Source organism: Notamacropus eugenii, chromosome 1, assembly GCF_028372415.1.
Source record: "Notamacropus eugenii isolate mMacEug1 chromosome 1, mMacEug1.pri_v2, whole genome shotgun sequence".
Lineage (NCBI taxonomy): Eukaryota > Metazoa > Chordata > Mammalia > Diprotodontia > Macropodidae > Notamacropus > Notamacropus eugenii.
In genome coordinates this window covers 493,132,061-493,156,162 of record NC_092872.1, presented here as the reverse complement: position 1 = coordinate 493,156,162, position 24,102 = coordinate 493,132,061, and the positions used below count along the sequence as shown (strand labels likewise).

At 46.6% G+C, this 24,102-nt stretch overlaps 1 protein-coding gene and 1 long non-coding RNA gene across 13 annotated transcripts; one reads left to right on the top strand and one right to left on the bottom strand.

Moving 5' to 3' along the window:
* Positions 1 to 863: 863 nt before the first annotated feature.
* Positions 864 to 23,908, top strand: NPDC1 (neural proliferation, differentiation and control 1). Of its 12 annotated transcripts, none has more exons than XM_072633086.1 (10): positions 12,050 to 12,241; positions 13,247 to 13,361; positions 14,501 to 14,644; positions 19,574 to 19,693; positions 19,821 to 19,991; positions 20,315 to 20,381; positions 20,715 to 20,805; positions 21,417 to 21,496; positions 22,119 to 22,227; positions 22,786 to 23,908. In XM_072633086.1, exons 1-10 carry the CDS (start codon positions 12,233 to 12,235, stop codon positions 22,996 to 22,998), a joined length of 1,119 nt encoding a protein of 372 aa, XP_072489187.1. In that variant the 5' UTR covers positions 12,050 to 12,232; the 3' UTR covers positions 22,999 to 23,908. The 12 variants fall into 12 exon arrangements, with proteins under 12 accessions (XP_072489193.1, XP_072489192.1, XP_072489191.1 ...); XM_072633085.1 differs by having other exon boundaries at positions 12,051 to 12,241; positions 21,402 to 21,496; XM_072633088.1 differs by having other exon boundaries at positions 12,056 to 12,241; positions 19,842 to 19,991.
* LOC140519743 (uncharacterized) lies at positions 5,913 to 11,862 on the bottom strand. Its single transcript, XR_011972274.1, has 2 exons — positions 11,672 to 11,862; positions 5,913 to 9,472 (listed from the first exon to the last, which is right to left on the bottom strand). It is a non-coding gene; the product is annotated as an uncharacterized lncRNA (long non-coding RNA).
* Positions 23,909 to 24,102: the final 194 nt, after the last annotated feature.

Below are 24,102 nucleotides of genomic sequence, written 5' to 3'. Positions count from 1 at the left end.
TTTATATAGCTCTTAAAGGTTTAAAAAACACTTCACACATATTATCTTATTGGATCGTCACAACAACCCTGTGAGGTAGGTGCTATACTTTCCATTTCATAGGTTAGGGAACTGATCTGTTAAGTAATTTGTCCATGGTTACATGGTTACATGGCTACAATGTCTAAGGCTGATACACGGTGTCCCCAAAGACCTGTTCTCTGAGTTGTGTATGTCTTAGGGCAAGACTTTGGGGATATTTTTATATGTATTTTTTACGTTGTGTGTCCCCCCTCGCAGTAAAATGTATGCTTCTTGTTTTGTCTCTGGAACCCCCTAGCCCCTAGCACACCTAGGTGCCTTGTACTCCGGAGTCGGTAGCCATCTAACACACGTTGGATAGAGTTGGGCGGGATGACAAACCCAATGGGACATCCTCGCCCCCTAGTGGTTGCAAAAAGAGCCCGCTCCTTTGGCTGTCTCCAACAGACTTTCTACGGGGTGTCTTTGTACAAGGTTACGTGCATGTGTATGTATGCAATGGAATTGGGGTGCCCCTCACTGAGGGGGCTCAGTGAGGAGATGAGGTTAGGGGAAAATACTGAGCAGAAATCCCTCTCCAGGACTCTGGCTCTGCTCTGATCATCATGTCTTCTCTAAGACCCAGGGATGGGGAAGAACGGAGACTCCAGGACTAGGGCAGCGGGTCTAGAGGCAGCAGGGGGTCCGGGGACAGTCTTCCCTTTTCACTGAGGGGGCATAGGCCTGATTTCCCCAAGGGACTACTCCACTGGAAGTAGAGGGGGAAGTGGGGGTGTGTGAGGAGAGGCGTGGGCGGAGCTGCAAACACGGAGGGGGGCGGGTCCAGGGGCGGACCCTAGGCCAAGGGCACCGCCCCCTCCAGCTGCTCCTGCGGTCAGTAGCCCAGCTCACGCAGTTCGGGGCCCAGCACCCGCCGACTTCAGCAGCTGTCGTGCCTGCTGTGTTTCTGTGCCTCCATTTCCGTCCCCACGCGGTGCGGATGGTCGCAGCACTCCTCAGCTGGCCCGGTGCGATGCTGCCCCGCAGGTGGTGAAGAATGGCGCGCCCGACCCTTTGCTTTCTGCTCTTCGGAATTATCCTCAGTGGGGCCCTACGCAGCGCTACTGCCATCCAACCAGGTGAGAAGCCCTGCTCCTCAGTCCCCCGAACTCCCGGGCTCTTTGCTCCTCCCAACTTCAGGCTCCAATGTTTTTTATAATATGCCCCCTTGCCCCCAGCCCTTAGTCACCACAATTGGGTAATACCAGCCCCACGGCAGTAATACAGCATCAGACCCGGTAATGTACAAGGTTTTACTAGCCTTGCCTCATGCTGCCAAATCCCCCATCCCGCTAACACCACTTGCCCCCTCCATTTTGTAGCACTACCCAACGCTCCGGACCACGCTGCCCCTTTCTACTTCTTGGTAATGTCAAGGGCCCTCTGTTGCCTAATACGGCGAGACCCTCCCTCATGTTACTGCTACTTGCCCGCCATCTGGTCTGGGAGTGGTGGGGAGAGACCCTGAATCTCTCCTCGCTAATACCCCTCCCCCAGTTAACTGGTAACATCATGGGATCTCCTTCCCGCTAAAACAGATCTTTCCATATGCTAAAGCTTTGAGACTCTCCTTTCCCCCTAAAAAAACGCCATAATCTCTCTCACACACTCTCTCTCTCTCTTCCATCTGCCAAAACTATGAGATTCTTATTCCCTGATTATACCACTCCCCTCCGTCTGCTAATCCTCCTTTTTGGACTATGAGCCCCTCCCCACTAAAATGGGTCTTTCCATCTGCTAATGCCACGAGGCCCCCTCCCCTTGTGTGTTGAAATGGGTCTTTTCATCCTTAATGCCAAAAGACCCCCCCCCCTTTTTTTCTCATTAACACAGAGACCCTCTTCCGCTAACCAGCGCCATGAGATTTATGAGATTTACCCCTTTTGCTGAATAACGCGGTGGAATCTTTCCAGCTAAACCTAGTGCTTCCATCTACTAATGCCACGATACCTCCTCCCTTTCCCTGTAATGCCCGCTAATACCGAGGGTCCCTCAATCTACTCACACCACGAAACCCCTCCCCCGCTTTTTCTGGAGACCTTTTAAGTCTGGCAATATCCAGGATCTTTCCATCCTTTCTCCACGAGACACCCTCCCCCCCTTTCCCAGTAACACCATGAAAACTGCCAATTCCGAGAATCCCTTCATCTACTAAGACCTTTGGAGACCCCCTTTCCTAGACTACAAGGAACCCCCAGTTTCTTCTAACGCCAAGCACTAATAAAGTGTCCCTCCTTCTTCTAAGGCACTGAACGCCATGAAACCCTCCTTCCCACGCCATTAGACCACTCCCCTTCCCTCTAACGCCATAAGACCCCACATGTCCTTCCTTCTATTAAAGCCATGAGAAGTCCTCCCCCCCCTTTAATCCCTCCTTCCAGCAAAAATGGGTCCTTTCATTTGCTAACACCATGAGATGCTTTTTCCCTGTTAAATATCTGTCCTCCTTCCATCTGCTTAACCCCCTGGGACCCTTTTTCCATTAATACGAAGGTAGCACGTAGTCGTAGTTGTAGCCGCCGCCACCGCCGCCGCCACGTCGTGAGACCTTCCGAACCATTAATGCCACTAGTCCCTCCATTCTCTACCCTTCCTACTCGCTAATGCGGGCACTTATCCATTTGCTTAACGCCATGAGACTCTCCTTTCCACAAATATTGATCCCTCATCAGCGCCGTGAGAACACTGTTTGTTAATCCCCCATCCCTTGTTCCTGTTACGCTGGAAGACCTTCCTCCCAATTTGGTACTGTTTGTCTTTCCATCTGCTAAGGTGATGAGACTCTCCAACTTTGTAGCCATTCATCCTGAGCTAAAATTACAATTTCTTCATTTAGTAATGCCAGGATACTCTCCGCCTCTAATTCTGTCTTGTGATAGAGTTGACACTATCTCAGTAAAATTGCTGAAGGGAGTATGCCCCTCCTTAATACTGGGAAATCTTCCTACTAATGTGGACGCCCTTTTATAGAGTCCAGTAAAAGGGAAAGAGGGATCTGGGATCTGGGGGACCGGGAGATTCCTCCAACTTGTAATACTGTGAGACCCTCCCGCACCTTCCCTCCGCCCTGCAGTACCGCGCCCTCTGCCCCTGCAGTACCACACCCCTCAGTCCTATAATACCTCTATCCTCCATCCCTCTATTCTGCAGTACTCCACCCCCTCTTTGTAATACCGCCCCCTACATCCCTGCAGCACCCCGCCCTTCCACCCCTTATAGTACTGCACCCCACAGTCTGCAATACCCCGCCTCTTAAGTCCCTGCAGTACCACGCCCCTCCATCCCTGCAGTACTGACCTCCTCTCCTTTTGAACATTCCCCGCCTTCATGATTCTTTATAGGTTCTTTCTATGCCCACCTCCTATTTTCCACCAATACCTTCTCCTTCTATAGACTACTACCTAATCCATAATCCACCTCCTTGAGAAAGATCATGCAAATACCAGCCACGGAGTTCTCCCAACACGTCACTTATATCAATATTGACATTTCAAGCTCTTTCCAAAGTTCACCTTCCCAAATCTTATATTCTCTTAGCCTTCATTTTCTGGAAATACTTACTATTTTTATTCCCTTCGCTGGATTCTATGAATACGAACCACGTGACCTATACCAACTTCCTTCCTTCTCCGGATACATTCTCTATCTCTACTTTTCTGCTAGTTCTTAGCCGATTCATTTCCCTTGTATTGTAAAACAGATTCTTCCATATTCTGTGTAAGTTTCACTATACCATGATCATTGCCTCAACCTAAGAGGTGGTGAGACTCAGGACAGTGAACTCTAAAGCTAACTTCAGAAGAATCAAAAGGTCAACAAATTCTAGATTTGGAGAAAATTAAGTGTGATGGGTCATCTTCTAATCTCCATTGCCTGTTGCTACTCAGGAGAGGAAGCTGTCTTTAAAAACTCTAACTCTAGATACATTGAATGAGTCTGCTCCTAACTACCCTGAGGGGTGCTCTCATCTGGAGGAGGGGTCAGAGCTTCAGGTATAGTTGTATTGCAACTGTATCTCGGTGTCACTCGTCTATACTGTAGTACATGATACATGTAGTACATGACATGTGAAACATGTATTATTGTTATTTGAGTATAAATCTTACCTTCATCAGATAACATTAGACATTTGCAAAATAACTTATTTTCCAAGTGTTGGGCTAGTTAACTGAAATATAAAGACAAAAATGAAGTTTTTTTCTTTCAAGGAGCTAGAGGAGACATGTACAAATGTTTTGTTGTTCAGTTCTTTCAGTTATGTCATGACCCTATTTGAGGTTTTCTTGGTAAAGATACTGGATTGGTCTGGCATTTCCTTTTCTAGCTCATTTTACAGATGAGGAAACCGAGGCAAACAGGGTTAAGTGACTCACCTAGGGTTACATAGCTTAGTATCCAAGGTCAGATTCAAACTCAGGTCTTCCTGACTCTAAATGTAAGTATATCTCTCCCCCTCAAAAAAAAAAAAATCAAGGTAATTTTGATGAGTGGGACAGCAGCTAAGTCAGAGATGAAGAGGAAGGGCATTCCAAGAATGGGACAATCTGTACAAAGACACAGAGATGGTAAATGGAGTGCTATGCCTTAGAGCCTGCATGATGGCCATGAAAAGTGACTAATACAATATATAATAAAGCTAGAAAGCATTTCACACTTAATTTAAAAATCACTTTTGCTACAACCCTGAGAGCTACTACATGTAACTTTAACCCTGTTTAACAAGTGGGGAAACCTAAGCTCAAAAATGAAGTGCCCATGTTCACATCAGATTTGGTGTTCCTTTCCATTCCACCATAGTGCCCCTCTGCACCTTGAGGATGGAGTCTTCTCAATGGTAAGCATAGACTAGGCACTCAATCAGTGAGTGAATGAATGAATGTATATATGTATATATATAAAGACTTTGTAGGGCACAGAATACCTGTCTGTATATCTTCATCACTGGGACTTCCTGGGAGCAGATTTAGTCACATATTTTGGTCTCTCACCCTTGCACAGATTGTCCCCCATTTTTGGACCCTTCTTCCCCATCTCTGCCTAGACCTACTGAGTTTCACCACCAAGAATCACATAGCCTGGGATAGGTCCATATTCACTAGCTGTGGGGACAAGAGACTTTGTTCCTATTAATCATGGGCTCATAAAATTTAAAACTAGAGATCATCTGGTTTAACTTTTCTTTTTGGATTAAGGAAAAAGGCCCAGAGAATGATTTGTCCAGGGTAACATATAGTATGAGTCATAATTCCTACTTAACACCTTTTACTCCAAATCTAGTTACAATAATAATCCTATTATAATCTAGATTATTTGAAGACCCTCCACCCTGATACACAAATGAGATCTAGAGCATGGGGTTTGCAGTCTGGAAAAACCTAGTTTGAATTCTGCTTAGACACTGTGTGACCCTGGCCTCAGCCTGTTTCCTTTTCAAAATAAAGGGGATAATGGCACCTGTCTTCCAAGGATCAGATGAAATTATTTATATACATATGACTTTATTAAACCTTAGAATACTATATACATATTAAGTATTATTTTGATGATGACGATAAGAAACTGTGGCCCTGGGCAGGGGAATAGCTCTTTACTTTATTGGTGACCTTCCTTTCTCTTTCTTCCTCTTTCTTTCTTTCTTCCTTCCTTTCTTTCTTTCTTTCTTTCTTTCTTTCTTTCTTTCTTTCTTTCTTTCTTTCTTTCTTTCTTTCTTTCTTTCTTTCTTTCTTCCTTCCTTCCTTCCTTCCTTCCTTCCTTCCTTCCTTCCTTCCTTTCTTTTTCTTTCTTTCTTTCTTTCTTTCTTTCTTTCTTTCTTTCTTTTTCTTCCTTCCTTCCTTCCTTCCTTCCTTCCTTCCTTCCTTCCTTCCTTCCTTCCTTCCTTTCTTTCTTTTTCTTTATTTTAGTTTACTGTTCATTTAATACCAGTTATTCTGGCCAAAAGGAAGGAATGGGGTAGGGGAAGAACACATTAGAAAATTCTGCTGTCCAAGAAGAACTTAGAAATTTCTTCTCCAAAGACAGCTTAATTAGAATGGGTTTGTCACCACTGACCTAGCTTAGAGGGTAGCAGGCAGAAGATTCTTCTGGGTCTAAACGAGGAGGTGGGGAAAGGAAGAAACACTTGTGGAAGCCAGATTCTGTTGACATGTCAATCTTCGGAACAAGGAGTATAGAGTGGAAGGAACAGTGGAGCTCAATTCTCTGACTTTAGAGGTGGATGACATTATAGATCCAGAAAAGTGATTTGCCCAAGGTCATATGGGTAATATAATATTTTAAAGTGGATTAAAAATCAGATCTTCCAAATTCATTGTCCTTTGTAATTAATACAGGCTGCTTTCTGAGAAAATTCCTCCTACCTAGTTGATGGCAAATTTGGGGTTGATATCAGAGATGTGGGGTGGACATGAATGACTATGAAGTTATGCTACTTGGCTGCCAAGAGGAAGTAAGACGTATTATGGAAAGAGCCTTTACCTGTTCGAGTGAAAGGGAAGGAGTACTGGGGTCTTGAGAAGGAACTTGACACTTCAGAGGAAAAGGGATGTAGGGTCTAGAAAGCAACAGGTTTCTTATATGGCAGCAGTGGTGGTACCAGCTAATTGTTAGCATTTGCATTTTTTCTAAATATTTTGGGCTAAGAGTTATGAATAGGAACGAGGCCCCATTTTGGCCAAATCCTAGGGAACTGGATAGATTGCCTGTCATTCTTGCTAGGGAAATGAAGGTATGTTCCATCAACTCCTAGGATAGTAATTACACTTATTAAGACCCAAACTCTCTACTCTTCCCGTGGGTGTAATGGGGACACTGATTCAGTTTTGGGGAGGCTCGCACCTCTTCCATTTCCTTGTCTCTAGGATTATTCTCACCCTAGAATATTTAGATAGAGAAATCCCCCTGCCTTGTTGGGGTTACCTCTTTGCAGTAAGAGAGATTTCTCAGTGTCTAGCCTGATATTTCCTTTTGGGAGGGGGAAATGTTAGAGAGGAAAGAGATAGGAGACTCAGAAAATGAACACGCTTTCCCCTCTGTCACTCAGCTTGCTTTTCCCTCAGAGGTCTCCAATTCCACCATTGCCACTCTGTGATTGAGATATTCCCAGCATCCTACACTCTAGAGCAGCAAAGAGTGACATCTAGCTCTGCCTCCTTACCCTCCTCTTCTTGGCCTCATGTTTGCTCTGGGCTCCTCCCGTTCTGTCAACAATGCTTGGCAGTCAGTAGCTTCTCCCCAAGGCTCTGCAGGAGAGATCCCCTGAGGGCTTCCTGAATTTGCAGTTGGTGCCAAGTTGTAGGTCTTGTAATAGGAGTAATAACAATAAATAGCTGTCATTTCTAGCCTTCAACTTTGCAAAGGGCTTGCCTTAGAACAATCTTGTGAGGTAGAGCTATCTTCCTCACACCCGTGATGTTGGCCCCATGTTGCAGATGAGAAGATCAAAGTCGGAGAAGGTCAAAAAGCTTGACCATAATTGTATAGCTTGTAAGAGTTTGAGATATCACTTGAATCCATTTCTTCTGACTCCAAGTACACTGTTCTTCTTGCTACAACAGAAAGATAAGGTGGGCGAGATTTAAGAATGGTGGGAGTTTTCTAAATCTCTGTCTTTCTGTGTTAGCGTCAGAGTAAGGAACGGCCTTGAAGACTCTAGTCCAAACCTCTTCATTTTATAGATTGAGAAACGGTGGTCCAGAGGAAGGAAATGATTTACCCAAGGTCACCGGAAGATCTGGGGATGGACATTTAGTGGTCTACCTGAATTCGAGGATTTTTTTTTTAAAGAAAGCTTTAGAAATAAGTTTAAGCTAGTAAGTGTCTACTGTGTCCTATGTACAGTGCTAAGTGTAGGAGATACAAAGAAAGGCAAAGACCAGTCCTTACCCTCAGGGAGCTTCTTGTGAGACAACCTGCAAAAAACCATACAAACAGGATGTATACAAGCTAAATTGGAAATAATCTAAGAGAAAAGGCATCAAGGGGAAACTGTGAAGGCTTATTGTAGAAGGTAGGATTTTAGCTGGAAGTTGAAGGAAACGAGGGAAGCTAGAAGGTAGAGGTGAACCATGAAAGAGTTAGTTCCAGGCATTGAATATTGTCTTATAATATTGCTGGTATGTGGCAATCCACTTTCCTTCTTTGGGCCTTTAAATTGGCTGTGCCTCAACCCTAAAATGCACTCCCTCCTCATCCCTCAATTATTTGAATCTAGTTTCCATCAAGACTGATAAACCTCCACCTTCCAAAGTTAAGCCTTTCCTAATCCCCTTCAACTCCCTTCCTCCCCAAACTTATCACTACCTTGTATTTATTTTGTACACAAGTCTTCCTCTTGCCTTTTGAATGTACATGAGGTCCTAGAAGCTGGGAGTGGTTCACTTTTCTCGTTTCTCCGAGGCCTGGCACAATATGTGGCTTAACAAACTTATTGATTGATTAATAGCCAATAGTTGATGACTTGATGGGCTCTGTGGCCCTCCGGGGATGGAAGGTAATCACTGCTTATTGTAGGACCAGACTCTTTGGCTAGGAAAGAGCTAACAAATACTGTGGGTGGAATAAGCAGGACCAGAAATTGTGCCCATTGAGAGGTGTGGTATAAGGTTATATGGAGGAAATGGATATTTTGAAAAGGGCTCCAGATTTATAGTCAGGATGAATTCAAGTCCTGGCTCTAACACTAGTTGTGGAACTACACAGGGCCATTGCTCAACTTCCCTCAAACCTCAGTTTACTCATTTACCAAATGAGGATAATTATCCTGAAACTACCTATTTCATAGGGTTGTGAGGAAACTACTTTGTGAACCATATGCTAACATAAACATTAATAGCTATTACTGCTTTGTTCTATCCTCCCTGGTCTTAAGGTAGGAGAATGTCATCAGCTACAGAAGGCTGTTTTGAGCTCAGATGGAGCATATAGGGGACCCTTGGAACAACATTCAGCATAGAATTTATATTTAGAAAAGTCCGTAGATCATTGAATCCTATTTCTACAATGTGCCCAAGTCACATATATAGCAGGTACTAGAGTCAGAATTCATCTTCTCAGCCTAGGTTCAGTGTTTTTCCTACTAGATGCTGCCTTACCTTGTCTTATGTGGGTTATCCTAGATCTAACTGGGTGTGTGTGTGTGTGTGTGTGTGTGTGTGTGTGTGTGTGTGTGTGTGTGTGTGTGTGTGTGTGTGTGTGTGTGTGTGTGACAGATAGTGATTCACATGTTAGAGTTTGTACCTCCCATGAAGGCTGCCACTGAGGTCTTACCCATAACCTCTCCATGAGCGATGACATGGGGTCACATTCACTTCCTGTGTTTTTGTCCTTTGATTACTAAATTATCCAGAACACAGATTTTCTAGGTCCTTCTTTCCCTTCTCCTGATCTTGTGGTTTCAGTTAATTCTCCATTATCCCTGAGAATAGAAGGGAAAAATGGTATGAATAATACAGAGTAACTGGTAATCTAGGGTTCTTCTATACATGCTGGCTTTCTGCGTTCTCTCCTTAACTCTGGGACAAATAACCCAGATGTCAGGTGATCAGATGGTGACTCGAACTGAACCTACTGGTCTCTGGTTTAATTTTTAACCAGCCTGAACTGTGCTGGCCCTGGATGGGGAGAGGAGGGAAGAGGAGGGGAACTTGTACCTGTGGGAAAAAGGCACCTGGGGACACTGGAATTTGCTGACCCAGGAGTACCCAAACCTAGGCAGTTTGCTGACTTTCGATGGTAGAGGCCATTTCAGCCTGAATTAAATCAAATGAGATAACATATGTAAAGTACATTTCCAGGTCCCCTTAAGTACTTAAAGTACCATATTCAAGAATCTTCTTTTATCAGGCTTTCTTGTGGGTGTCTACCCTGGGTTGACTGATAGGAATAATAGGGGGTCAGCTCTCAGAAAGGAAATATTATAGGAGCTTCCCTTTGGAGTCAAATCAACAAACATTTATTAAGCACCTACTATGTACCTGGTAATAAATAAAGGCAAAACTAGTCTTTGCCTTCAAGTAGGTCGCAGTCTGATAGGGGAGGCATTATGGAAACACCTATGTACAAATAAGCTATAGACAGGAACATCTGCAGATAAATCTCAGAGGGAAGACACTAACAGTAAGAGGGACTGGGAAAGGTTTCTTGTAGAAGCTGGGATTTTAGTTAGGACTTGAAGAAAAGTCAGGAGACAGACACTAAGGAAGAGCATTCCAGGTATGGAGGAGGGCCAGTGAAAATGCATGGAGAGGGGATGTCTTGTTCGAGGAACAATAAGGAAGTCAGTGTTGCTGGATCATAGGGTACGCGGGGCAACTGTTCAGTCATTTTAGTTGTGTCTGACTCTTCATGACACCTTTTTGGGGTTTTGTTTTTTGGCAAAGATGCTGGTTTGTCATTTCCTTCTCCAGCTCATTTTACAGATGAGGGAACTGAGGCAAACAGTGTTAAGTGACTTGCCCAGGGTCACACAGCTAGTAAGTATCTGATTTGAATTTAGGAAGATGAATCTTGCTTTCTCAAGGCCCAACACTCTTGTCTGGTGTGCCGCCTACCTGCCCTACATGGAAGAAAATAAAAGTATAAAAGCCAAGCCAAAGATTTACATTTAATCCTGGAGGTAATAGGGAGCCCTTGGAGTTTATTGAATTGGGGTGGGGTGGGGTGGGTGATGTGGTCAGATCTACACTTCATAGGAAGATTTGTATGGTAGTTGACTGGAGGAAAGATTTGCCATAAAGGAGACCAACCAGAAGGCTATTGCAATACAGGCATGTAATGGTAAATTACATCTAATTTTACTGAAGGAGACAAATCGTGAGCCAACTACAGGATCTGGATGCAAAGGAAGGATGGCAGTATGTGGGAACCCCTCTTTGCCATCAGTGAGTTGGATATCACTGTGTCTGACTACTGGAGTGAGGCTCTAGGAGGTTTACAGCCTTTGGGCTACAGATTCTGTATCACGTTTTGGGCCAGATAGATTGAGATTCAAGGAATATGAAGTAAAGCAAAGTGCTAGCCCCAATACCTTCAGTCCCTCCACAGCCTTACGGAGTAGGATTATGGGAAAGAATATAAACAGCAGAGAATCTCAGTCAGAGAAATAAGAAATGAGGCTTTGGGTGGCCATTTTTGTAAAGATGGCAGCTCTGGATTGTCTTTGTCAAATTCTCTCTTTGCTTGACTTTTACAATGGGGGAAAATAACAAAGGAAAAGTTTTCTAAAATTTTACTAAGCCTCAGAAGTCATGAGGACCTATATGTCTTGGAGTCAAAGCAAAGGCCCATCACTTTTCCAGTATATCATAGGGGACATTTTTGTTCAGATATATGAGTTGGACTAGGTGGACTTCTGAGGTCCCTTCCAGTTCTGAGATGCTCTAATTCTGCCCTTGCCCTATTCCTATTTGGTGGTTGTGATGTATATGGGTGCTCTCCTGTGTGGGTTCCCTTGGACTCTTAACGGCAGGTTTCACTGTCCCCCGTGACTGTGATTGGGAAAAGAAATATAGAATTATATAGGCCATTAACCTCCTAGCAGCTGTTTGGGGGAGAGATGAAATTTTCCCTTGGCTTCCACTTTCCTCTGGTGCACCTCATTCCCCTTCATACTCACCATCTCCCACACCTTTATTGTCTTCAAAGCCAGAACAGATCAGTCATCTTTCACCTAGGCCATATGTGTCTTGTGTCTCTTTAATCCTGGTTGATAATCACTGTGGTTAATGCTTTTCTTTAGTGATTTGGATCTTCCCTGGTGACCTCAACAACATCTGCTGGTCCAGGCTGGGCCTCTCTAAGGGGGAGGACCCTATGCCTGGGGGAGTTTGGGTGGGGCCTGGACTGCAGGCTTCATTAGTCCAGGAGCCAGGGATTGGCTGTTTGTTTTATGTTACTCCTAGTAAATGTCTTCCCTGTTTGTGTATTGGCAGTCCCAGGGGAAGAGGAGGAGGAGGAGTAGGTACTTGGTACAGTGAAAAGAGCTCTGGCTTGAATATCAGAAGTCTTGGTCCTAAACCAGATGAATGACCTTGGGAAAATCACTTCTGTTCTCTTGGCTTTATTCTATAAAATTACAGGGCTATTAGGTCAGATATTTTCTTATATACTTTCTCTTCTGCTAGTCTATTCCGTCTGCAGATTCCTGGACTCTTCTCCTACCCCATTTCTGTAAAATATGAGCCAGGTATGTTATGATTCTAAACATGGTGGCAGCAAGAACCAGATATGTTATGGCTCTAGATATGGTGGCAGGGCAGACTGGAGTGAGTAGGTTGGGGGAGGGAGGTTTTCTGCAAAGCCTCTGAGACACGGTCGTGCCTTGGGGAGGACCTTGTTCAGAAAGGCTTCTTCTTGCTCCCAGCTGTGTGTCAGTTTTGAAACTAATGGAACAGAGAACAATACAGAAAACCAAGACAACAGGGGGCCAGAGGAAGTTTGTGGAGTAATGAGGGAAGGCCTCTTGGAAGAGGTTAAGATTAAGTTGAACCTCTAAGTATGGGTAGTATTTGGGTAGGTGTCAAAGAAGGGGGACTGCATGGGCATTCCAAGTGGGAGGAATCTTTTCAGTAAAGAAAAGAATGAGCATGGGGTGGGGAGAGACTAATCTGATGAAGAGACCAGCCTGTGGGGGGTCTGAAGACGCTTTTTGGGTGATGGTGGACAAGGAGGGGTCATATTTTAGAAGGCCTTGAATATCAATCTGAGGAGTATGGACTTTATTTCAGCAGATGGTAAGAAGTCATCCAAGGTGTTTGAGTAAGGAGGAGGTGGGAGATGACTCATTTTCTTCTAATAGCAGCCTTATGGGGTTCTTCCCATTTGATAGATGAAGAAACTGAAAGCCGAATAGAAAAGTGAGTGGAAACTTTGGGTGAGTTAGTATAGATCCAGGGTTAAAATCTACGTCTCTTTGATTTCCAGCCAGGACAGGCTAAGCTCTGGAAGGCAGCTTTTGTATGAGTAGAGAAAAATTGCCTCCAAAGAGATGGGAGCTCTTTATCTCCTGGGCCCTAGCCCTAGTTTCTTGGCAGTGTCTGAATTATCTGAAGCTTTGGTTCAGGGAGACTTACGAGCCTAGGAGACACAAGGAGCACAATGCCCTGCATTTTCCATCTGGGTAAAATTGAGACTAGAGGAGACAAGAGCCTCTTGGACCGGAACGTGGAGAATACTTGATGCCCCACCTCAGGGATTCTGGATGTCCAGAAAAGGAAGCATACACCGCAAACTGATGTGCGTCTTCTCTGAGCAAGCCTCAAAGCCTCAGCGGTCAGCCAGAACACAGGCTGTGCAGTGTGTTAAAGGTGGGGAAGCCAGTTGTGACAAATAAATGTGGTAGTACTGGGAGCAGGCTAATCTTTGTTTGTCTTCCTCATTCTTCCTCCTCTCTTTGTTTATTAATAACTCTGCTTAGAACAGGCTCTAGGAAGGAGAAGTTCCGGGGTCCTTGCCTCTCGAGGTTGATAACTGGACTCCACAGGTTCCTTATCCTTGCCTAACAGTATGGCTAATTGTCCAGACTCTCTCATTCCGTAGGTCCATTTCCTGGTTTGCTAAGGAGTAAATTTTGGCCCGTCACCAGATGGCACTGCAGTACTTAATTTGGGGGTATCTACCCTCAGTGAAACACAAGTCAGGAGTGACCTGGTTCTCCCACTTAGTGCCTCTGTGCCTCTTTCCCTACCCCCAGCCACCACTACCGTCATATACAGACACCAACTCCCTTTACGGGAAGGAAGGGCTGGGTCTTCTGAACAATGACCGGATATAATTTTGAGCCAACTTTTTGCTCCAGGAGAGGGGTCTGAGTAGGAGGTAGATTTGAAAGTGGTCAGCTGGGCCCAGAATGAGCATCAGGCCTCCTGGGTTCCTACCTAATAGGCAGGCCCAAGATCTTCTGGGTTCAGACAGGCAGAACATCCTCTGCTCTCTGCTTCCTCTGAGGGCCCCTCCTTTGGGTTAATTCCATACCATTGATCAGGTATCCAGAAGGCATTTTCCCCTGGCCCTTTGAGGAAAGAGGGCCATGGAGTGAATCTCCCAAGCTTACTTCTCTGGTATTTTGATCACCAAATAGCTAATTTTTTGATTGAGGGTGAGGGTATGTGGCACTTTAGGAAAAGACTTCCCCTATCTCTCAGCTTCTTGTCCCATTTGCTTCTTTTTCCTCTGGAACTTATAGGGCTAGATACTTTGTCTGTGCCTAGGCAGGCCCTCAATACTTCTGGCAGAGTCCATGGGTTGGGGCGGGAAGGATATTGGTCCCCAGACCCCTTTTTGTTCTGCCTAATATTGTTATCCTCTCTCCCCCTGAAAGGGTTCTCAGCTTCAAGTTTGGCCGCTCAAAACTATTGGACATGAAACCTGGGCCCCACAGCTCATAGCTTTGGTGGGAGATGTCCCAGTTATCTCCCCTATTTTGACTTCTTTGTTTCCTCCCCAGATGCTGCCTGCCCCCGAAGCTTGGATTGTACCCTGAGAAGGAGGGCCTTGTGCCCACCAGGCTCTGGTGCCTGTGGGCCCTGCCTCCGGCCCTTTGTGGAGGATGACCTTGGCCGCTGTATTCCCAAAAAACAGATACCAAGAGGTACATGGGATCTGGGGTGTGGGGGTGTGGGGATTGTGTGAATTCCAGGGTTATAAACCCAGCTTGGTGTGGCCTAGATGGCAGGAGTAAATGAGGGGTTGAGTTGAGATGAATTGCCTTTCCTCATTACAAGCCCGAGGACTACTCCCAGCTACATATGCACATGCACAGATAAATACAGAGACAGCTCACATATGCACAGACAGACCTATTTGGGGAACATGTTGTTCTGGGTTGATTCTCCCCCTGACAGCTTACACATCCCTGGAGCTAGCACCGAGGATGCCGGGTGAGGATCATGTGACTGCTTTGGGTACCAGGAGAATGGGCTCTGCTGCTTACGTCCCCTTTCCCATCCTGTCCCTTTGTTGAAGTGAAGTGGCTTCTGTGTATTAGGAGTCTGGAGCAGTGGGGCTGGTGTGTCTTGTGTGTTTGCTGTTTCATCAACAACCACATTAGAAGGTTGGAGAAAGATGTAATAGGCTGAGATGGTGGGGGCACAGGTGCATGGGTATGTGGGCACATCTCCTATCTGTTTGGTGTAAGCAGTGGCTATGACTCAGCTTCGTGGACTGCCTTTCCTCAGTCTTCCACCACTCCCTCCTTGCCCAGCTCTTCCTTGGGGAGTAAAGAGTTTTTGTTCATGTTTTAAAGGTTGTTTAAAAACCTACACTCTCATTCTACAAAGCCTTTTATCACTGGTGCTTGCCTGCCCTCCCCCTTTCCCTTGCCATTATCTCTGAAATATCCAGAAGCTATTTACTTGGGGTAAGATGACATGCAATTGTTTTTCCAGCCTCCCCTTCATTAGGAAGGAGAAGGAGGAAAGGGTAGCTCTCGAACCAGTGGGAGTGCCAAGTGTTCCGGTAAAAGAAATGTTTCTCTGTGTATGTATGTGTGTACATGTCTATTTACATGTCTGTGCACAGATGCTCTTGGGAGTCTAGAGAGCAGTAGAGAGGTAGGCTTGGGGAAGAGATGGTGGTAGGGGTTGGGGGCGGGGCGGAGAAGGGAGGGCCTGTTTGTCTCCACTGCATCCTGGGGACTGGTGGCTTGGTATGCAGCCTCTGCTTTGGGAATCTGTATCCTTGATCTTTTACAGCTTGGGGCAATGACAGGTGATACTGGATGTGGGGAGAAAGTGGGGGTGGGGGGATTTGATACAGAGTGGAAAATTTTGACTGTCTCCTTAGCAATGCCCTCTGAGCTCATCACTGTGTCAGGGCTGCAGGGTATGGGGGGTAAGGGAAAGATATAGTAGGTAGTTGGGAGCCTGATCACCCGAATTCTATTTCCCAGGTTTCTGTGTTTTGTTTTTATGTTTGCTTCTTTCTCCTCTGTGCCAAGTTCCCCTATCTGGGAATAAGGAAGAGTGACTCGAGAGGGTTCTCCTGGGGAGGAGCTGGGAGTTTCTGTTTTTGGTGGTCGTGCTTCCCAAGCTGTGTTCTATATGATGGGGATTCCATGGGAAAATGTTGCTATTGGTTGTAATTTTCCCCATAAAATTATACATGAGATTTTGTAGGTGGCCATGTTTTCAGAATGCTCAATTTCTTCTATTTTTGTTTTAAAAATTTCCAGAACTCTCTTCCTTTCTCTTTATTCTGGGGATAGTTTAGATCTCCTGGGTTCTGTCAGTATATTTAAAGCTCAAGTGTATTTGGTGGCCAAATCTGATTGCAAAGCACTACTTTATAGATAATAAAGAGAGGAGAGGGCCTGGGGCAGTGGGGAGAAGGTCAATAATTATGATCTGAAGCTTAATCTCTAAGCTTCTGCCTCAGTCATACAGTTACTCTCTACCCCCCACCTCCAATTAATGGGTTTTTCCTAGGAGTAGTTCTCTGAGATGTTAGTGCTCTGATGGTCACCATGGCAACTCCAGAGCTGACGTCTAGAGCATAGGGGAAAAAAGATCTGCCCTGGTACTCCTCTTCCCTAGAGGTCTGGGGTATCATAAGGGTCCAGAGAAAATTCAGAAAATATGGGTTGAAGGATCATTTTCTCCACCCTAAGCTAAGCCCAGACCCAAAACACATCTCCTTATCCCTTGTATTACAAGATAGCCTTAGGGGCAGCTAGGTGGTACAGTGGATAGAATACCAGTGCAGGAGTCAGGAGGACCTGAGTTCAAATCTCACCTCAGACACTTGACACTCAGTAGCTGTGTGACCTTGGGCAAGTCACTTAATCCCAATTGCCTCATCCTGGGTCATCTCCAGTCATCCTGATGAATATCTGGTCACTGTATTCAGATGGCTGTGCAGGAGAAGTGAGGCTGGTGACCTGCACAACCCTTCCTCACTCAAAACAAAGTCAAGTGCAAGTCATGTCATCATTTCTCTGACAGCGTGGTCTTCTTGGGCAACGAAGGACAAACATGCACAGGATAGCCTTACCTGTCATCTTAGTTTAGGGGACACAAGGAGGCTGCCCCAGATCTCTGATGCCCCCTGGAATGTGGGCATCGAGCAAAGATGGAATGGGGGAATTGCTCATCACTCCTGATGGCTGTTGTCTTCAGTATTAAAGGACACAGGGTTCCTGGGCGTACACACACACACACACACACACACACACACACACACACACACACACACACACACACACACACACACACACACACACACACACACACACACACACACACACACACACACACACACACACACACACACACACACACACACACACACACACACACACACACACACACACACACACACACACACACACACACACACACACACACACACACACACACACACACACACACACACACACACACACACACACACACACACACACACACACACACACACACCCTTTTTGGAGCCTAAACCTGGCTCCCTAGTGCCCAGAGAAGTGGTCTGACCTGTTGGGAGAGTCCTCTGCCTGCACTCATGTCTCCACATAAAATGAGGTATTATTAAAATGGGTTTTTGACTCCCAGTTCTCAGTGGCTTGAGGAGGTTGTGGTCAGCAGCAAGGAGCATGGAGCCTTCTACAACAATCTACCTCACAGAACTCTTGAGTAAACTTTACAAACATATGTGAAAGAGTCATTGTTTGTGTTACCACACTGGGAATGGAGTTGAGAACAGGGTTTGAATTCCTACATAGCCAATAATCATTGGGTAATTCACTTCACCTTTGAAACCTCAGTTTCCTCATCTGTGAAAACAGCAATGAATGAATTTTTCAAGTCTTAAAAATGCTAAGTACAAATGTTCTCGTGGCTCAGCCTCTCAGTGTTCTTAGAGAACCATTTGTTAGGCACCATTTGTTAGGTGCCAGCTATCTGCCAGGCAGTACGCTAAGTGCTTTACAAATATTATCTCATTCTATCCTCACGGCAACCCTGGAAGGTAGGTGCTATTATTATCTCCTTTTTACAGTTGAAGAAACTGAGGTTAAGTGACTTGCCCAGGGTCACACATCTAGAAAGGTCTGGATTTGAACTCAGGTCTTCCTGACTCCAGGCTCTTCTCAGGACTCAGGGGTCAGCTCTGTCCTTCCCATTGCACATTCCCCTCTACATCTCCGTCCCCTGACAAGCACTGCTTCTTCTCTTTCTTTTTTTGCTTTAGCGATAAACCCAGGACCTCATCCTCATCCCCATGCATGTCCATTCTCCAAGCCTCCTGCACATCCTCAAGGCCTGAGATGGAAGGAGCTGTATCTAGCTAGTTTTATTAGTGAAATCGCTGTTGAGTAATTGGAAGGGGAAAGGCGGTGACACCAAACACCTTAGCAGGGAGCACGGCTGGGAAACTGTAGGGGTGGGATGCCTTCAGGGTGGGGGGTATCACTCCTAGCTTCAAGCTTGGGCTTAGGGGACAGTTGAGTCTTCTTTCCTTTTCCTGGGGAGGGGTGATAATCCAGGGTCCTATCCTGAAAGACTGCTAACAGAGCTCAGCTATGGTCATATTATGGAAATTGTGGTAGAAGAACGCTTGAGAGCTTAGTGAACAGCAGGGGGTGGTGTTGGCTCAATAGATCTGTCTGGTGAGTTGGAATTCTGGTGTTTTTGTCTCTGAACCTCTTTGTGCTCTGGGGACTTAACTTGCCTCAGTTTCTGGCCCTCAAAATAGGGAAAAATGAATGAGGAAAAAGGAAATGGAAGGATGAGTGTGGCCTCTCTGTCTACCCCTACCCATCCATACCATACCATTTTCCCATTCTTTCTGGAAATTCCCAGTGTTCATGAACACATTGCTATAAATAAATGTGTAGGGGGCAGCGGGGTAGAGGGAGGGATTGATTATTCCTTCTGCCTATTGCCTCCTGATTTTTCCACCCCATCTCCATAGCTGAAGCTTGGGAACTCTATCATGCCCCTCTAAAATCTTTCTTTCCAACTTCATCCAGAGTTAACCAGATCCTTTTCCCTCCCTCCCTCCCTCTCTCCCTCCATGGCTCCCTGGCTATAAAGGGTGTTCTTGGAGGTGGGGAGTGACAGCTGGGCTTTTGCCGACATAGGTGTCACCTGGAGGAGCTGAACTGACTGGTTGCTTACTGCTTAGCTCCCTCCCTTCTCTTTTCTAATCACCAGCTCATCCCTGGCCTACTTGGCAAGCTATCTGTCTGCCCTCTGAGGCCCCCCAAAGGGCATCATTGTGGACTCAGTGTCTCCCCATACACCCACAAATAACCAAAGTCAGAGTACTGGCTGGCTTTGGCTTAAGGCACATTTTTGTAGCAACTGCTATTGACTGAATGAGATCAAGACTGTAAAGCCCTATATAAGTGTTAACTGGTGTTATTACTATGTAAATATACTGTAAACTTCCTAAATCTCAGTTTGGGGATGTTCTGTCTGAGGGATGGGGGATGCTGAGAGCCTCCCCGCATTCCCCCCCCCCCCCCCTGCCAAAACTAGCATCCAGGGGCTCCTGGCAGGGTCTGACTGCCCCTCAACCCCCTCAGGTAAGATGCAGCCCTGGCCCAACCTGGAAGAAGAAATCGACTTACTGGCTAACATGCTGGCCCATCAGGACACTGTCCCCCATCGCCAGGACACTGTCCCCCAGCCCTTCCGCGGCCCTGGTGAGCTCCCCCAGTCACATCCCTCCAATGACACCTGACACCCAAGTCCCATCAATTACCCTGAGGCCATTTCCCAGTTTGCCTTTACTAACCCAAACCCTTTTGCCCCTGGTGACCCCCTGGCCAGACTTCTCCTCTTTCTCTTTAGCACCCACCCTGGTGTCCCCAGGACAGGAGCCTGATACTCCATCCCCTCAGGGCACACAAGTTCCCACAATCAGAGCCTCCCATTCATCGAGGCCTGTGGAGATGTCGCCTGTGGATCCCCCACACCCATCCAATGATGTCCTTGTTCTCAGTAGGTGGTGGTGGGGTCCTAAGGGTGGTGGGAGGCACCAAGGTGGGGGAGAAGGGAGGATTCAACCCCCTCTCCATGGGAAGCAGTGTGGCATAGTGGAAGGAGGGAAGTCAGGAGAGACGTGGGTTCAAATCCCTGCTCCAACATTCACTAGCTGTTTGACTTTGGACAAGGCCTTTAAGTTCTCTGAGCCTCAGTTTCCTCATGTGTAATGCATCTACTCCTACTGTACTGGACCCTTATGAGGAAAGCACTTTATAAACTTCAAAGCAACATAAATGTAAGAGGTTGTTGCTATTATGGGCCCCTGTCCTTGTCTACAGTGATGATCGTAGTCTGTGCGGTGGCTGGGCTCTCGGCGCTGGTTGTAGCTGTTGTCTGCTGGTGCAGGTGAGACTCTGGTGAGACCCCCCACCTCCTATGGGCATGCACCATGGAGCTCTGTCAGTGAAAATGAGGCTATCTTGAGAGCATGTGATGGCCTTTGTGTCTTTACACAGGTGTATATGCAATGGGTGCTGGAGCTTTGGGGGATGGGTAGCATGGTCTGCATCGTGCCGGATTTGGGGAGGGATGGTGGATAACTTAGATGTTACAGTCTTGCTGCCACTCTAATCAAGTCTCTCAACCATCAACCAGGCTTTAGACTGATTGAGACATTGAGGTGGGAGCGGGGAGTGGAGGGCCTTGGGCCTGGGATAAATGAGGCTGTCTTCCTTTCAGGTTACAAAAGGAAATCCGCTTGGCTCAGAAAACAGACTACTCATCCAAGTCCCAGAAAGTATCCGGCTCCCCAGCCTTCGGCAGAAGCATGGTAGGGGGGAGGGAGAAGCCTGGGAATGGAAAGAAGTTATGGCAATTGAGTTCCAGGTTAGAGGTGGAGAAGTTTGAGGCTTTGGTCATTGCCTTCATAGGCCACATTGACCTTGAACTTGGGTACCTCTAGGCCAGGGACTCAAACTTTTGTGTCATGGACTCCTTTGACAGTCTGGTGAAACTATGAACCCCTTCTTAGAATAAGGTGTATTTTGTTGTTGTTCTTAAAATTCATAATTGAAGAAAATGCTAAGTTTTAATTAGACATTAATTAAAATAAAGATGTCATTTTTCTCCCAAGTTCACATACAGACTCCCTGAAATTTTTCTAGACCCCAGATTAAGAACCTTGCTCTATGAAGAAACTTGCATGGCTCATGAACTGAGAGTTTCTTGAGGACCTTAGAGATCAATTAGCATAATCCTTGCTCATTTGACAGCTAAGGTGACTGAGGCCTAGAATTTTAAGGTCATACACCTAGTTAAGTGGCCATCAGGACTTGAATTCAGACCCCCTGGTGTAGCCTTTTCAGGGTTTTTTTTGGGAGGGGGGGGTGAGGATGGAATATTCCAGGCTCCTTCCTTGTTCTTAAGGCACTCTGCCCACAGCCTGGGGACAAGAAGCTCGCCCAGAGTGCCCAGATGTATCACTACCAGCACCAGAAGCAGCAGATGCTGTCATTAGAAAAGTGAGTAGTGGATTTACCATGTGCCATGCAGTATGTCCAGACACAGGGTGGGAGTGGGGGGTGAGGGTGAGGAGATAGAAGACTGGCACCAGGCTCCCAAGTAAGCTGCTTCTGTATGAAAGAATCTCAGCCCCCAGACCTTCTCAAAGAGAGGAGTAAAACTCCCCAAACCTGGCTCTTTCCCTGCCAGATCAACTCTAGTCAATAAATCAAAAAGCGTTTATCATGTATTATATGGCAAAGTTGAAAAGGTAGAAGAGATAACCCAGACAGCTATAGTCTTGCCCATGTTCCTTCCTTTCTCACCTAATCCCCAGACTATTCATTTTAGAATCACTGAGGCTAGTCTTCCAGCTGAGGAAAAGCAGTATACTCTCTCCACCATGGAGGCACAAGGAAAGGACAAAGTAATTGAAAATGAGATTCTGAGGCTGAAAGGATGGTGACCTTGGCAGTCGGAGAGGTCAGGGGCCAAAACTGGCTTGGGGAGAAGATAAGCTCAGGTTTCAATGAGTTGAGGTAGAAAATGAATGAAATGATGAGGTGCCCCCACCCTTCCTCCAGCCGCTTGAGTGTCTTGATCCATGGCTCTCTCAATCCGTGCCTTCTATGCCCTTTTTAGGCATAAAGAGCAGCCTAAAATGATGGACTCTGGGTCATCTGAAGAAGAGAATGAGGATGGAGACTTCACTGTCTATGAGTGCCCTGGCCTGGCCCCTATGAATGCCTTGGTAGGGAACCCTTTCCTGGGAGTTGGGGGTGGATGGGAGGCAGGGGTACAAAGCTAGCTCCTGGGGGGTGGGGGGGTTTGTGAAGGATCAGAGTCCCCTTTCCTCTAGTACAGTCCGTCTTCCCTTCCCCCAATTCCTAGCACAGAGGGAGGGAGAAGGGTCTTTTCTTATGGAAGTGGTCTTTACAGGCCCATTAAAAGACCATTTATCACTTGTCTACTCCACCCCCACCCCATCGCTGTTGCAGCCCCTGGCTTGAGCTCCTCCTCACAACCATTTCCTCTCCCAGCAGGGTGCAAAGAAGTTTTATCTCAACTCCTGAAGCCTCTGCTTCCTGTGGGACCCCATTCCCATATAATATTTTGGGGGTGCTCCTCTAGGGATGAGGGAGATCCTTGTTTTTTTTCTCACATCAGTCCTGAGTCCCCTGTAAATCTCATCGCCCCTCATGGTCAAGGCATGTCAGCTTTCTAAGAACAGATTCTAACTCAGCTCCTTCTCTAGTGGAGGGGCCAGTTTGAGAAGTCTGGGTCCTGACTACCCTTTCCTTTCCCTCAGACTGGAGAGATGGAGGTGAAGAACCCGATGTTTGATGACTCTGCTCTGGTGGGCCCTAGCCCCCATGCTGCCTCTAGTCCTCGAGCCACTGCTGGCTCTCCATCTGGATCTGGTCCCCGTGTCAGTTCAGGCTCCCGCACTAGTGGGGCCCGGACTGGTTCTCGCCCCAGCCCCCGGCCCCCCCGGCTGGTGGCCCCTAAATCTCACCAATGACCAGCCTACTGCCTTCTCCTGGCTAGTGACTCCAGCCTAGGAAAGGGAGCTCTCAAGGGGCTGGGGATGGCCAGGGGTGGGGGGGTGCTAATATTAGAATGTTTCCCCCAATTAATGAGAAAAAAAAAAGGCTCCGAAATCCCAAGTTTTGCTGTTTGCAGTGAGTGCTGGCTCCCCTCCTGTTTGGTCTCTCTGTCCCCTTCCAATGTTGGGAAAGAGATGAGAAAGGGGACAAGAAAGCCATGAGCTCCCTTTCCCATCCTCCCAGAAGGAAGGGGATCTGTCTGTCCCTTCCCCAATCCCTTTTCCTCCCTCATCCTTTGGGGGCTGGGATTCCTCTAAAAGGGGATAGGGAAAGCCACTTTGTAATATCTCCCTCGCCCAGCCCAGGGCTCCCTATAGCCAGAGCCCTGGCCATATTGGGAGCACAGAACTGGTGACAGATCTCAGTCTCCAGGTGCCTCCCCCAAGAGCCTCTGGGATCGGGGATGGGGCCATGTATCACTCCCCCCTCCCAGTGGCAGTGCCCCAAATATTTTTTTGGCCCTACAAACCTGGTATGTGGGCCCTAGTCATTCTGCCCTCCTAGTTTTCTTCCCCTGATCCTCACCAAAGTGATTCTAGCTCAGGATCCAAAACTGGATGAGGTGGGCATTGGTGCCAGGGCCTGGGGCAGGCACCTGGGAGGTTCTCAATCCTCCACGCCTGTCTTCTCTCCTCTGTGCCTGCATCTTTCCCTCTCCCTGTGCCTGTGTCCTCTCCTTGTCTGTGCCTGCGTCCTGTCCTGTCCATTCTTGTACCTGATTCTCACTGTGAGACCTCCTTTTCCCCTCCTCTGCTTGTGGCTGGGATTGTATCTACATTCATTTTGAAACAAATTCAATTTTATTAAAAACAATATTTCAAACCAGCTTGGGGGGGCTTCTTTGATTGTCTGTCGGGGACACTGGGGGTTCTGTGACATTGCCTTGCATCTGAAGGGGATGGATTTACAGTCTGGTCTGTGGAATAGAAAGTAGTCTGAGCTGTGAGAGACACAAGTCTGGAGGGTTTGAGTCTGTGAATCTCTGGGCCTTTGTCTCTAATTTGAGTATCTCTTTTCAG

Coding starts and splice junctions, on each gene's coding strand:
- NPDC1 (XM_072633085.1), top strand. Junction 13,362..14,500: donor GGCTGTGCAGTGTGTTAAAG/GTGGGGAAGCCA, acceptor TTTCCTCCCCAG/ATGCTGCCTGCCCCCGAAGC. Junction 21,497..22,118: donor CAGATGCTGTCATTAGAAAA/GTGAGTAGTGGA, acceptor TGCCCTTTTTAG/GCATAAAGAGCAGCCTAAAA.